The sequence below is a fragment of the Chiloscyllium plagiosum genome, chromosome 22 (assembly GCF_004010195.1).
Source record: "Chiloscyllium plagiosum isolate BGI_BamShark_2017 chromosome 22, ASM401019v2, whole genome shotgun sequence".
NCBI classification, from domain to species: Eukaryota; Metazoa; Chordata; class Chondrichthyes; order Orectolobiformes; family Hemiscylliidae; genus Chiloscyllium; species Chiloscyllium plagiosum.
The window spans coordinates 5,439,008-5,453,436 of NC_057731.1; the positions used below are offsets into that span (position 1 = coordinate 5,439,008).

At 39.2% G+C, this 14,429-nt stretch overlaps 1 protein-coding gene across 3 annotated transcripts in view; it reads right to left on the minus strand.

Moving 5' to 3' along the window:
• arid5b (AT-rich interaction domain 5B) overlaps positions 1–11,949 on the minus strand; it is a 125,260-nt gene extending 113,311 nt beyond the window's left edge. Inside the window, exons 1-3 of one of the 3 annotated variants that reach the window (XM_043712312.1) lie at positions 11,765–11,949; positions 11,224–11,478; positions 1,592–1,826 (exon numbers count right to left, since the gene is read on the minus strand). In XM_043712312.1, the coding sequence (XP_043568247.1) occupies positions 1,592–1,826; positions 11,224–11,478; positions 11,765–11,785 (511 nt within the window). In that variant the 5' untranslated portion in view covers positions 11,786–11,949. Of the gene's footprint in view, positions 1–1,591; positions 1,827–9,741; positions 11,179–11,223; positions 11,479–11,764 lie in introns of those variants that run through there. The other 2 variants (XM_043712313.1, XM_043712314.1) reach the window with 2 other exon arrangements.
• Between the last annotated feature and the right edge of the window lie 2,480 nt (positions 11,950–14,429).

Genomic DNA, 14,429 nt, shown 5'->3' on the forward strand with positions numbered 1-14,429 from the left:
TTTACCTGCACTCATGGGACCAGAAGTACATCAGTTGATTAAATATTCTGGTTGATCAAGAGGTCCACATAATCAATGTAAAAACACATAATAAGTAATAGAAATATAATGCAGGTATGCACATCATTGTTATACTTTATTTACAACATAAACTACTTAAATAATCATGAAACACTGCCTTAAATAAAATTTAGCAGCAGAGATGCTTCTCACTCACACCCTCAACTGATACTCAGCCATCACAGTATTTGAGGAGACATTGACTTCAACTGTTAATATTTCAGTTTAAACAAATATATTTACACTGAGGTAAATAAATTCAAAATATACAATAATCGGAAAATTAATATATGAGGAACTTTTGAGGACTCTGGGAATAAACACGATAGAATTTAGAAGGATGAGGAGGGATCTGCTTGAAACATTCAGAATACTGAACAGACTGGACAGAGTGGATGTTGGGAAAATGTTTCCATTGGCAGGAGAGATGAAGACCCAAAGGCACAGCCTTAGAATAAAGGGAAGACCCTTCAGAACAGAGATAAGAAGAAACTTCTTTAGCCAGAGAGTGATGAATCTGGGGATTTCATTGCCACAGCAGGCTATGGAGGCCAGGTCATTGAGTATATTTAAAACAGAGATAGAGAAGTTCTTGATTGCCAAGGGGATCAAAGGTTACAGGGAGAAAGCAGGAAAATGGGGTTGAAAAATCTATCAACCATGATTGAATGGCAGAGCAGACTCAATGGGCCGAATGGCCTCATTTCTGCTCCAACGTCTTATGGTCTTACAATTATCAGTAAGCTTTGCAGTATTTGAGGTGTATCATTTTTGCCAGTTTAGTTCATCAAGAGTTCCGGTTCATAAGGTGCCAGTTAAAACAAAGTTTGCTGTGCCTATTCCTCACAGATTACAATGGTTTAATCGGGTGTCCCAATGCCACATTCTCAAGAGTAATTAGTGATGAGAACAAGTGCTGGATTTACCACAAGATGAACAACTCAGCAAAATAATTAAGGCAGAAAGAACCAAACACTTTTAAGTACTGATATGTTACCCAAACTCATTTGATGCTTTTTCAGTGCAACAGAATTAGGAGGCAATTCAGAAAAAGGTGACCCACAGAACTACCTAGTGACCACAGCTGACATTACAGTGTGACAGTTGACATAGCAAAACTGAATGATGAACATTGACAAAAGGTACACCCAACAATTGGGAGACAAAAAAGGCAGACAATGGAGACAAACAAACAGATGTCATACTGTCAGAAGAACAAAACCTGTTGTTATTTAACAATGGTCCTTGATTTTCCAGTTTCACATAAATCAAACATTTTAATTTTTTTTGCTTGTCAATGATACAAAACACCATAAATATCTCAATGGCTGCAAATATCAAAAGTCAAAGTGTAAACAATTAAATTCCACCAGCAACTTGCCAACTCCAAAGAGAAAATGCACATCTGCTCAATACCAACTGAACCTTAAACTCAATTAAGTGATAGTGGGAAAGAACAGCTTTCAAATTAGAAATTTGAGCTCAAATAAAATGAACAGTCTTTTTTTAAAAAAGTAAATAAAATATTTACCAAGATCAGCCTTTTCTTTTAACACATCCTTGAAATTGAGGCCACTGTTCAGGGTGCAATGCCGATACTGATTCAAGGCTTCTTTTTGTCCATTCATACCCAGTTCCTTTCTCATCGACGGTTTCAGTGACACAGCCCCCAGGCCCCGTGTCCATGTGCCGAAATCTGAGCACGCCCATTTCATCAGGTCATCCAACTTCACAACGACTTTCTCCGATACAGCAACAACTTCATCCTGTAAATAATACCACAAACAACAAAGCAACAGGAACATGACCTTGCTGATTTTGAATGATGCAGAGCAGCATCCTGTATATTTCAGACAATTCCAAAGTTTCAACCTGCACCAGACTTAACTGCCAGAGCTACAAGTAGCACACTGCAGGAATCAAAATTATTCTGGTAATGAGTGAAAGATACACTTCTTAAATTACTGCCTAATTTTAATCCTATTTTCCCCTCTGTCTCCCAAACTAGAAATGTAGAATCAGACTTTCCAACTAACCCCAGAACCCACTCTTCTTCCACTAGTCCTGCAATTTTAAAGGATTTATTCAATTCCTTTTGAAACCATCTCCTGAATTTCATTCCACCACCATTTCTGGGAGTGCATTCCAAATCACAATTTGTCGCATGAAAAAAAATGCATCTCTGTCCTCGTTCTCATTCCATTGACATTAAATCTGTGCCCTTTGTTTACTGACCATCCTTTAGATACCAAACAAGAGGTTGCTAAATTGAATCTGCAATAAACAGTTTGAAAATTGCAGAGAGCAATATAAGGTGACCTTCTCCCAGTTTGTTCCTCATTCCCTGTCCCTAGAGAGCCTCCTGCTCCCTCAGCTACATTCCTACCAAAAAGAGGAATGAGACAGCATCTTAACCCACATCACTATGGAGAACCACAGTGATGAATCCATTTAAGTTTTCATTTTTGCAATCGCTTTTCTCTAAATATATGTTTCTCTGTTAGCATTACGAGCTCAGCAAAAAATAAAAAACCAACCAGCCCTTTAAGCAGGCAAAGTAATGGTCACCAACTAATATCACACTCACTTTTTGCAAATAGAGTCCGCAAAACAAAATTCTACTGGCAGGATAAAAACCAAATGCAAATATTTGTTTAAGCTAGGTTCAAATAATTAATGTAAACACGATCTGTGTAATCTCTGTATCAACTGCCAGTGTGATAGCTTGCGTATTATATTCAGAAGGTCAATGGACAAGGTTTAAAAGATTTGCCACAGGAATGTGTGAGAAAGGTTCCAAATGTTATACATATCGTTCTACGGAATCTTAGATCTGAATTCCATTGTTATGTTTTGTTTCAACCTTTTAGATTCCTTCTAACCTTGAAGCATGCTCTCATGAATGATGCATGAATGATTTTCTGCAAATCTCACACAGGATTCTAAGATTGTGGAGCTGATCTAGTAAAAAAACAGCATGAAAAGAATGTACTGAATATTTGCATTTCATTGTTGGAAAAAAATCAGTTGAGATTATTCTGACTATTGCTTAGATGTTGCCGTTTTCAAACAGCACGTAAGATTACAGTTAAAATGCACAAATGGATCCACACCAAACCATCTCAAAACTAACACTTCCTTAAATTCTAACCAGCTCATATTACCCAAGTTCTTACTTTCTAATAATGAAATTTACAGTTCAAGATCCCAATTAAACACATAGTAAATTAATTGTGCACCCGCACACCATTAATACCTCAAGTTAGTTTGTTTTTGTTTCCCAAAAAAGCTTTTCTTTATCATTGATGAAAGAGGCCACCTGCCTGCAATAGTTTACAGAAATAAGATTTGCGACATAAGGCCAAAAGCAGCAAACCTATCAAACATAAAATGGACTTTACAGGTTTCGTTATCCATTTTGAATCTTTTGTTGTTGGTTGATTTGTTTGAATTCACTTTCATACGAACCGCCTTGATGAACACATCTGCTAGCTGTGTAGGCAGTAATGTTTGTAATATGAGAATGTGAAAACAATCACTTCCCAAAGTTCATCAAATCAGATTCAATGCCAAAATGTTCAGATGCTCATTCAAATATAATTTTTATAAAAGCCCACTGTTACAAATAAAAATTCCTATCATATAGTACCTTACAGCCATAGCCAAGACCTTTTTTAAAAATGAGATTTAAAATGTTTTACTACATATATTTAAAAATGGCCTCACATACAAAGCAGGAAACAAACATAACAGTGCCGAAGGATTTATTAGTGCCTGTAAATTATAAAGAACAAAGGTTCCTTGATATAACAGATTGTACAAAAGCAGAATCAAAGATTGCCAAAATGCCTTTCACTTTATTTAGCAAGAAACATCATCATACTTACTTTCTTTTTTGGTAACAGCTTTACACAAATGTATAAGTTTCAGGAAATCATGTTACAGGAAATTTTGCATGTCACAAAATACCAGTAAACTTTATAATAAAATGTCACTTACAGTTAGCAGTGAAATTGTATGCACCCATCCATATAATAATGTTAGTTAATGTATGGTTAGGTCTGTTCAACCCTTTGATAAACCAGCTAGCAAAAGAAAGAAAATCTGTCATGCTGAGAATGTTTCAGTCTGTTGCCTCATGAGGTCAAAGAAAGAATTCCTCAGGTCAAAACAGATTAGTACACCTGCTTTGCTGTCTATTGAATTACTGACCTAGCAACATGAGAAATGATGCCTACAGGAATGACTAAAGCCTTTATGTAAAGTGATTATCTAGTAATTCACATTCGCAAAAAAAAACTTGGGTTTTCAATTTTGTTCTTGTTCTAAATTAGTAAAAAGCACAATGAGAGAATGCAATAAATCCACATTAAACTTTCAATTTTAACCTTATAAAGCCCAGTCAATGTTATATTAAGCATGAATGGCATGTGCATTCTGAACTGTAAATTATATTACTCATTTTACGAGCAATCATACAATGTGTCATCAAGGCCACAACTGATTTACACTGGCTTCAATCATAAAATCGTAATCATCGGACAAGACCTAATACCAGACTACACAATAAAATTTTCTTTAAAATACTATTTCTGGAACCACAGCAAAATTAGAAAAGACAAAAAAACTGTATTAGTGTATTTACAGTTGCCTTTACTTTTTTTTGTCTATGGACCTCTGAATTCACAGCAGCTACCCTTCCAATAAAATTGGTTTCATCATTTTCTAACTTAATACACTTCAAACGTACTTCATTGCTTGTCCAACAGTTTGTGATGACTTAAGGTTGTGAAAGGTGCTATGCAAACGTAAGTTGCTTTGGAGAGTGAGAGAAGTTGAATCATGATTGGCAGCGCAATATTGGATCACACAAGACATGAGCATCCCAAGCCCACTCCTGACTTTGCCCAATGTGCACATATACACCTCTCAGTAGACAGCACCCGATAACTGTTGGGGGTGGAAGGCCTGAATAGTTTTTCTCCTCCAAAGCCCTGAACGTCAAGGCCATTAGTAGCTCTCCACTGCATTCGGTTAGGTCAGCACACAGGTCAGGATAAAATCTTGGAATTGTTAGGCTTTAAGGGGACATATTGCTCCTTCGCTCACTAAAGCACTGGGAAGTCTGGCCACATTTTCAGTGCTAATTTCATTATGCACACTGCAATGCTTTATAGTACAGGAGGCCACTCATCCCATTGTGTCCTTCGCTATGTAAATACCCATTTATCAGTCAGCATTGTGGCTGTACTTCTTGTAACTCAAACTGGCAGTGTTTGAGAACAGATACTAGCCTTACCAGACTGCATAGGTACATACCAGGAAGTCTCAGGGTCACATACACAAAGTTTAAATCCTTATCCTCATTCATTTGTATCTATTTCAAATTGCTGGGATGAACAGATTTTGTTGCTTTTGATAGAGGATTGCTATACCAGCCCTTATGATGTACAAAGCATAAAAATATTAGCAAGTTGTATTACCTAGACGGAGGGGGGCAGAACAGGGGTACAGGTCTTGCATGTGGTCATGAGATTTAGAAACCTCTCCCCTATATTGGAAGTCTCCAGTCATGCCCATGCACTGTCTGTACACAGATGCTTGTTAATGCTTGGTATATATGTCATGTGGAACCTTGTTTACAATCTATTTTGATTAGCTTAGCAACCTATTACTGCACAATCCGTGTTGGATTTCTGCATGGAACTTTGGTCTATACAGTTACAAGGAATTAAAAACTTATTGGTAACAAAACTTGCACTGACCACCTAATATAATCCTTGCACCTTTACACACAAATGTGAAAATATGCCAGAACGTTCAATACACTCTGGATCAATGCCAAAGGAAACCTGAACTGATCTTCTATAAAATCTTGTTCTCTTAAGAGAACATTGTGTAACCTTTGTAACCTAGACTTTTCACAGTTAAAGTTAAGTAATGAACTGCAAAATATAATTAGAACCTGATTAATCAAGTCACAATACTACTTGAGGATGGAATAGTTTATGAGTATTTGGTAAGTGGAAACCAGCTTAAAACATTCAGATGTTTGACACAAAAGTCTCTCTCTGTCCCCACCGACCCCAGCCCCCACCCTCTCAGACTGGGGCCTTCCTCAACAAACTAACAAACAAATATTTTTTTTTGAACCACAAGTTTATAAAACCTCTAAGTGGCACAGGCTGTGTTTTAACAAATGTTAAATTTCATTGCAAGTCAGTTGTTTTCCTGGTCTTTTCACAGGACCTTTTTTTTTTAAATAAACAAATTCAAAGCGAAGGCAATGTTGTGATGTTTTATGTTAATATTTCTTCTCCCATATCATATTTTAAAGTTGTTTAAACAGCTCTTCTGCTCCTGCCTACACTGTGCCTGACCCACTTAAAATCAGCCTCACTTTGCAAGCAGAGCTGCATGCTGTATTTGAATTCTGAAATAGATGAGCAACTCTTGGGGGAAAGGATATTGCAGTTTTCTTATTTCTATATTCAAAGCAGCTGACATTATTCAAATAATTGGCACATTAAATGAAAAAATGCTAACGTTCTCAAGTACCAGAATAGTGCTTATGAATATAAGAAATGCAAAACTTGGAAAAATTGTTGCCAAAAATACATGGTACTGTATTTCAGATTTGCATAACTGGATTCATTAGATCTGATCTCCTATGGGGAGCATGACATTAATATACTATACAGTGAAGCTGAGTTACAATTTATTCAGTTTTGCCAGAATAGTTTCCTATTATTAAGCCTGCATATTTATGCCACAGATTTAATACACAGACACAATTAGCATCTGGTGATTCACAGCACAGCATTAAAAAGGCTGATTAAGAGTTTAGATGGAAGCATTTTTTTTTCCTACAACAAACAGTCTTATTATAAAACCTGATACAAGCACATACAAGCATAACGTATCATAATAACCCACAGGGCAGGAGTCCATTCAGTCTTTTGTACTCATGCCAGCTCTTTGGCAGAACTATCCATTTAGTGTCACCCCACAGACCACAACAAATGGGAGCAGGAGTAGGCCATTCGACCCTTCAAGCCTGCTGAATAAGATCATGGTTATTCTGATTTACAGCTTTAACTCGTCTTTCCTAACTGACCCTCCCTGCGCCCCCATTACCCTCAACTCCTTTGTCATTCAAAACTCTCTCAAACTCAGCTGCTTGAGTTTATTTTATGGCCCAGCCTCCACTGATCTCTGCAGAAAAGAATTCCAAAGACTAATAAGAACCCTCAGAGAGGATATTCCTCCTGATTGTACATTTATGGGCACAGTACATATTATTGGAAAGGTGTAAATGCATAGAGTGCGCAGTGACTGACTATGACTTACTTACAGGATTGTTCCAGGTGTAGAATACTTCAGCTAGAAGCTGGGCTCTTCTCCCTGGAGAGAAGGCAGCTGAGAGAGGTTTAAAATCATGAGTGGGCTTGATACAGTAGACAGGGTGAAATGGTTTCCACTCATACAAGAAACAAGATGAGAGGGAATTGATTTAAATTGATGTGAGAAAAACCTTTTGCACAGTGTGTAGTTAGGGCATGGAATGCACTGCCTGAAAATGAGATGGAGGTAGTTTCAAATGAGGCATTCAAGAGGGGAGTGGGACAATAATGGCATGCAGGGATATGGGGAAAAAAGGGAAGAGACTGGCCTTGGATAATCAAGCTGTTGCAAGCACAATGGGATGAATGGCATCCTTCTGTAACACACCGGGGAAACATCAAGCCAGCATCCAGCCTGTCAAGCCCTCTCAGAACCTTACATGTCTCAATAACAGCATCTTTTAGTCTCTTCTCCAAGGCTTTTCACTGTACTTCAGTACATGATAATAAATAAATTATGACAGACCCATCCTGATCAACCTTCGCTCTTAAAGCAAACAAGTGAAACTTGTCTGAACCACTCCCAATACAGCTAAGGTGACCAAAACCATATTCAGTACTGGGTCTACCTCCAGTTCTTTGACTGATCTTCAATTTTCTGACTTTTCATTAACACAATGCATTTCCAATCAAAAACTACAGCAGAATCTTCTTCTATTGCCATTTTTTCAGGTCATGTACAGCTCACTTCAAAACAAAGCTTGTCCATCATTATTCCTTCTGCATAAAAAGCAAAAGAACTGTGGATACTGTAAATCAGAGACAAAAATAAAATTGCTGAAAAAAACTTACAGGTCTGGCAGCATCTGCAGAGAGAAATCGAGGGTAAATGTTTTGGGTCAAGTGACCCTTCCTCAGGTGCTGCCAGACCTGCAAAGCTTTTCCAGCAATTTCTGTTTTATCATTCAGTTTGATCCTGCTGAGCACACCACTTCAAAATTTAATCAACGTCACCCTAACTTTTCAGCCTCCCATATTTGAGAGATCACAGCATCTGCCTTGGAGGTACATGGTAATAGATTCAGGGGTGACTGATTTAGAATATCTAACTAGTTATGTCATCAATTGTATACTCCCCTCCCCCCCATTGTATTTACAAAGGCCTCAAATCAGACTAGAAAACTTAATGAAGGGTCAATAAGGAATCAACATTTTTGGCATTTTAAGTGTTAATTTTGCTTATTGAAGTTATACTACATAAAAAGTGCAAATGTAGTGTTGACACCCGTGCTTATCATAATGAAATGATGATTTTTGAAAAATGGCATTCTTTGCATAAATTATTTTCAATCCATTACATATTTAATGGTAGTTTGGCTTACTGAACTAGATTATTGCTTTTTGCCTTGCACTCATCAGGACATTTCACAAGAATAGCAGTATTCTTGATAAGAATGGTGTTCTTGCAAATTGACCTGATTACTGCAAGAGGCAAAGTTTCAAAAATTGCGTTGAAAAGTTTAGAAAATGGGACTGCAACTGTGTTCTCAAACCCTTCTGCTTTGTAGTGTGCAAATCAACACAACTGTGGCTACAGTCATTTGGACGATTAGTACCTACGCCTTCAGTGGGGTTTCTAGATTCCTGGGCAGACTGCGGGAGAAGGGGGTGTAGATAATAGGAGCAAGGGAAGGAGTGGCAATAGCTGTGAACCCCCGGCAAGAATGTGTTTGTGTGTGTACTGTACGCCTGAGCCGATTTATTAATGGGAGCCTCGGACTGGGCTCACTGGATGTTGGAGAGAGTTTCTCTGGGCACGGTGCCAGGTTCAGGATCAGTGTGTGCGCGCTTGTTGCTGTTTCTGCTGCTTGTTCTCTTTGCTAATGAATGACTAACTCTGGCCAATAGGGAAATGACATCAGCGGACGTGAAGTAAAGCAGCATCTGGAAACTACAACCTGCCCCTCACTTCGTCTGTTATGTAGATATACATAAACTATTTGCATATACTACACTACAACTCTAACCGTAGGAGTAAACTTCCAGCTCACACCGCACAACAAGGGTTTCCAGGCTATGTTAACTGGAAGCAAATCATTAACAGCTACATTTTGACCCTAAAACATCAGCAATAGAAGATCAGAACAATTTTAACCGCAATTTGTTTGTGCATATTAGAATGATATTGTCACAGATTGCAACCCTGTTACAATTGCAGACGGATACATCCGTGTCCATGTCTGCTTTATACAAATGAGACGGTTCTGCAAGATTCTCAACTTGCTAAAGGTCACACAGCGACTGCCCAGAGTTTATTTAGCTAGACAAACGTAGTTACCATCCAACAGGTTCGTGCAGAGAAAACGGGACTTGTGGCTCGCTTTGAGCAAAACGGACGCGCAATGATAAACAAAAGCGAACAGAAATGCTAACACTGGCGTTAATTCCACCCTTCGTGAGCTAATAGTTTTCAGCTGCTTAGCATACAGAGAGAGGGAGGGGGAGCTAGAATTGCTGAGAAGTGTCACGGGATCTGTGATGTTTTTTGATTCTGCTTTCTAGAAGCCGCGTCAAGTAATGAGTTTCAAAAGGCAAATAATATGAGGGAGACAGTTGCACGTACGTTAGGAGGAGGAGGGAGGGGCAGAACTCTAAAAAAGTCACTAAAAATGTTTAATTTCGGTTTCAACACTGTAATGAATAATTATCTACCTGAGCAATAACATTGTAACCTGATCTGAGCACTAACAGCGTGGTTACAAACTATTATCCTAAATACCAACCACCCCTTCCCAAAAACGCGATATATGAGGTTTTAACTGCTTCTAAACCTGTTGCAGATATGAAAAGGTAATTTGACACGCCAGCCTTTCGGAATGCATAATTAGCTCCAGCGTTGTTATGGAGGTGGAGAAATCGTTGTATCCATTCTCTTTTTGATGATGCAAAGATCGGACCCTCGCTCACTACGAACAGGAGATTATACAGTATTGCAGCGTAAAAAATAAACCCCGAGATTATATTTACACGTCGCGTTAAACCAGAACTTCGAATACCTAACTATTCATCATCGATTTTCTCTCACATCACCACCAAAATTACAGAGCGTAGACCAATCCAGCACCCCCCACTGTTCTGTTCATGTATTTATATGGTAACTGAACCAGGTTTCGATTTTTTTTTGTAAAATAATGAAAAGTTATTTAAAGATTTGCGTCATTGCATGGAAAATTGAGAGGCTGGCTTTCTTGGCACGCTAACATTTTTCTCTCCCTTTTCTGAATCTGCAGTTTGGATGTTTACATGGAAAGAATTGGTTTTCATTACACACTGTAAAAGGCCACATAACATGCTGACAATCCACAAAAAGAAAATCCATCTGCCGTGCTGCATAACGTGCCTTGTGCAAAGACATGCAGACAGGGCTCTTGATACGCTTCAATGGATGAATTCTACCTGTCCCTTTTCACCCAGTTACTCGCCTTCATACAATAGCTTTGATCTCAGCTCCCTTTCGTAATTTCCGCCCTTTAGTACACGCTAGATATTTTTAATCACATTATGCTACCGCCCCCAAGTCCACAGCCCCAACTACAAGGGGAGGGGGTAAATGCCAATATATTCCTCCCCCACCCTAGCTTTACATTATGCAAACATTTCTATATTTACTTTGAAGCTCATGTCTAGCAAATGATGATTTATCAAAGAAAAAAAGTGCACAGCTCATATTTCACACAACAAGCAACCGAGAAGGGGGGGGGGGGGGGAATTATTATTAAGTTCAATTAAAAGCGAATCCAAGACGAAGGGAGTTCATCACCTCTCCGTGGCCGATCGACCTGCCCTTGGGTGTATCTTCTGGGAGAAAGTAGAGTTTGGAACTCGACAGAAGTTGCTTGTTGTTTCTCTCTTCCCACAACAGTTGGAGTTCTGCTATGCAAATCGGAGCTCCTGGCTTACATCTTACAAAGAAAAAGTCTCCGAGGGAGAGGATTCGTGGTCTGCCTTCAAGACTGAATTTGAAAGCTTTGTAGAAAATGTAGGCTCCGTGTAAACCGCACGGAGATCCAACCCACTGCGGGGAGAGAAATATAAAGGGGGAAAAATAAACACAATTAATAAATATTCCAAAAAACTTCTGCAGAATTTTTTTAAAATGAGACAGATTGCCTTAAATAGCCAAAATATGTTTGGAACAATTTCTGAAGTTTCAGGGTTGCTTTTCAAATTATTTTTTCTCTATTATTTTTTCCATTTTTAAAAAAATAAAGTTTACACCTTATTGATAAGTGATTAGAAGAGGAGGCGATGGTGTGGTTTGGAGAGCGGTGGGACAGAAACAGCGGAAAATAGTTTAATACCTTGACTGAGTCCGGCTCCATATCGCCTGTTCAATTGATTGAGATGTACATTCTGCTCCCAAACTTGGCTTGAATGAATGTGCCAGGTCCTGGCAGCTGCGAGCAGCTTTCAGGGGGAAGGTGCAGAGAGATGCTGCAAGGTCCAAATCATCTCTCTCCGCCCCTCCAGCTCCAGTATCCCCGCTGTCTGCAGCTCATTTTTACAACTCTGTCCCCCCCCAAACCCTCCTTCTTCCCTCCTCCCTCTGCAAAACTGCACCAGAATTTAAAAAATAAATAAAGAAAAACACCACTCTTTTATTTGCCCTTTTTTTTTTGCAAAGTGAGTTCTGACTCGCCAGTCAAAAGGAGATGCAATAATGCAGTCAGTGAGCTAAGGGGAGTACAAGATGAAAAGGGAAGCGATGTTTATAACCAGTTCACCAGGGGCTGTATCATCCTGCCAGGACCTGCAGCCTGACGTCAGCGCGAGTCCGCGCAGCGGCTACGGGCTCGCGGCGCGCACATCCATGAGCGCGCACTGCTGCACTCTCTCCGAGACTGACTTTTAAGAATGGTTTTGAAAGTGGAAAAGGCGTGTATTGGAGGTCCCGAATGTGGGATTTTTCCGTGCGTTGGTTTATTTTGCAGTGTTGCTACTTCGGGCTGCTGTTTTCAGTTTGGATACATTGTAGAGTGCGTGCATTTGATCAGCTGTTGCCTGTTGTTGGGTGCATTGCTGCTGTTTTCTGGGGGGTGGGGGGATTCATTATGTTGCAGAGCTGCCAATCTGGGGTGGGTGCATGCATTGCATCACCATGAATGGCTCAACTAAATGTTGGTATGCGAACTAGGTCTGAACCTCTGGGCTACTGTTAAACAGCATATTCCACCGCCTCCCCCCTTGTTTTTAATATTCACAACACTAACAGTGTTGGTCTGACTCATTGCAGCATTTGATTAATAATTAATTCATTGAATTCTTTTTAAATATAGAACGGAAACCAGGAACAGAGAAAGCAAAGCTCTGGTCCTTTAAATGTTAGCTGTATGTCTGCTGCTGTACAATAACTGTACGTAAATATGTGTCCTCTGCATAAATAGCTCGTTCGTGTCTATTTCTGTGTTCCGAAAGCAGTGATAATAATACAGACACACAGCCTGAACGGAAAAACATGAGTCTATCTTGCATTCCTCCCCTCTCTAATTTGATGTTTCTTTTTACGTGTAGATATAGAAAAACCGTATAGTTACTTGAATGCGCCGGCATTTATCAAAAATGTGATGACCTTCAAATTTGTACTTGTGCTTTTGGTGGGAGGGGAGTTTTGCACTGCTTTAGATCTGTATAAAACCCATTTCACGTTTTCTTACAGTAAATAATCACTGCTGGATGCAGTGATCCATCCTGGGGTGCATATAGACAGGAAGGGGGCGTTAATGAGAAGTTTATTTAAATTTTTCACAAGTGTCTGATTTCAACATCACACAAACACGTATAAAATCATACGCCAAGAACGTGTAATTCCCTCCTTTTCACTCAGATCAGTCAAAATGCAAATTCGCGTTGTGAATATAAGCGGGATTGGAGGAACTGAAATTTAACAAAAAAAATTGGCTTGTGCTTTCCAAATGCATACTTCTTTCGGGTTTGTTAATTACATGAGTTTAGTTAGACTGAAAGTAAAACAGGTTGCCAATTTACTGTTCGCACTGTCCTGCTACCAGGCATGGAGTGGGAGGTGGGGAGTTTGGAACGCGAACATTTCAATATTCGAAACGTCTCAAAACGAAAGGTACACATCTAGCGCAGAGACAAAATGAGCCCATTACTGGATCTTGGCAGCCTTTTAGAAACTCATTAAATAACAAGATGTTTGGCTGCTGACTTCCTGATGAAGGGCTTTTGCCCGAAACGTCGATTTCGCTGCTCCTCAGATGCTGCCTGAACTGCTGTGCTCTTCCAGCACCACTAATCCAGAATCTGGTTTCCAGCATCTGCAGTCATTGTTTTTACCTTGCTGACTATTTCTAGCTGGGGTGGGGTGTTTGATCAGTGATTTGCATCAAATGTTGCAATCTACCCGATTAGCGGCTGCAGGATTTAACTGCAATTGAATTTCTTTTACTGCTGTTAAAACTTCAAAAGATTGGCAATGTGCAAACAATTAGCGTCCTCCTGACCAGTAATGTGTATAAGAATTAATAATGATTTAAACTTGTCCAGTGGGTGGAGCGTCTATCCTTCTGAAGCGATTTTTATTAAACTTTTTTTTCACCCTATACTTAGTTATGGTTTTCATTTTTTGACAAATGTGCGCAAATTTTAGCATATGTTAAAATTTTTTGCACATCTACATTTCCAGTTCAACATTCTATTGCGTCTAATTTTATTCCTGCCTTGTCAACATTTATCATCGTATCTGCTTATGCAAACAATTAAAATGGTAAAGGAGGAGTGGCAGACTCTGCCAGTAGGGGGAATTATAGAGCCAGATTTTAAATTTCCAAATCTTTACAATCTGTATACCTACAAACTTATTTATACCATAAAGGCCATAAGAAATAGGAACAGGAGTAGGCCGTTTGACCCTCGAGTCAGCTCTGCTATTGAATGGGATCATGCAGACAAGCAGGAGGCTGGAAGAACACACCAAGCCAGGCAGCATCAGGATGGCTTGCCTGG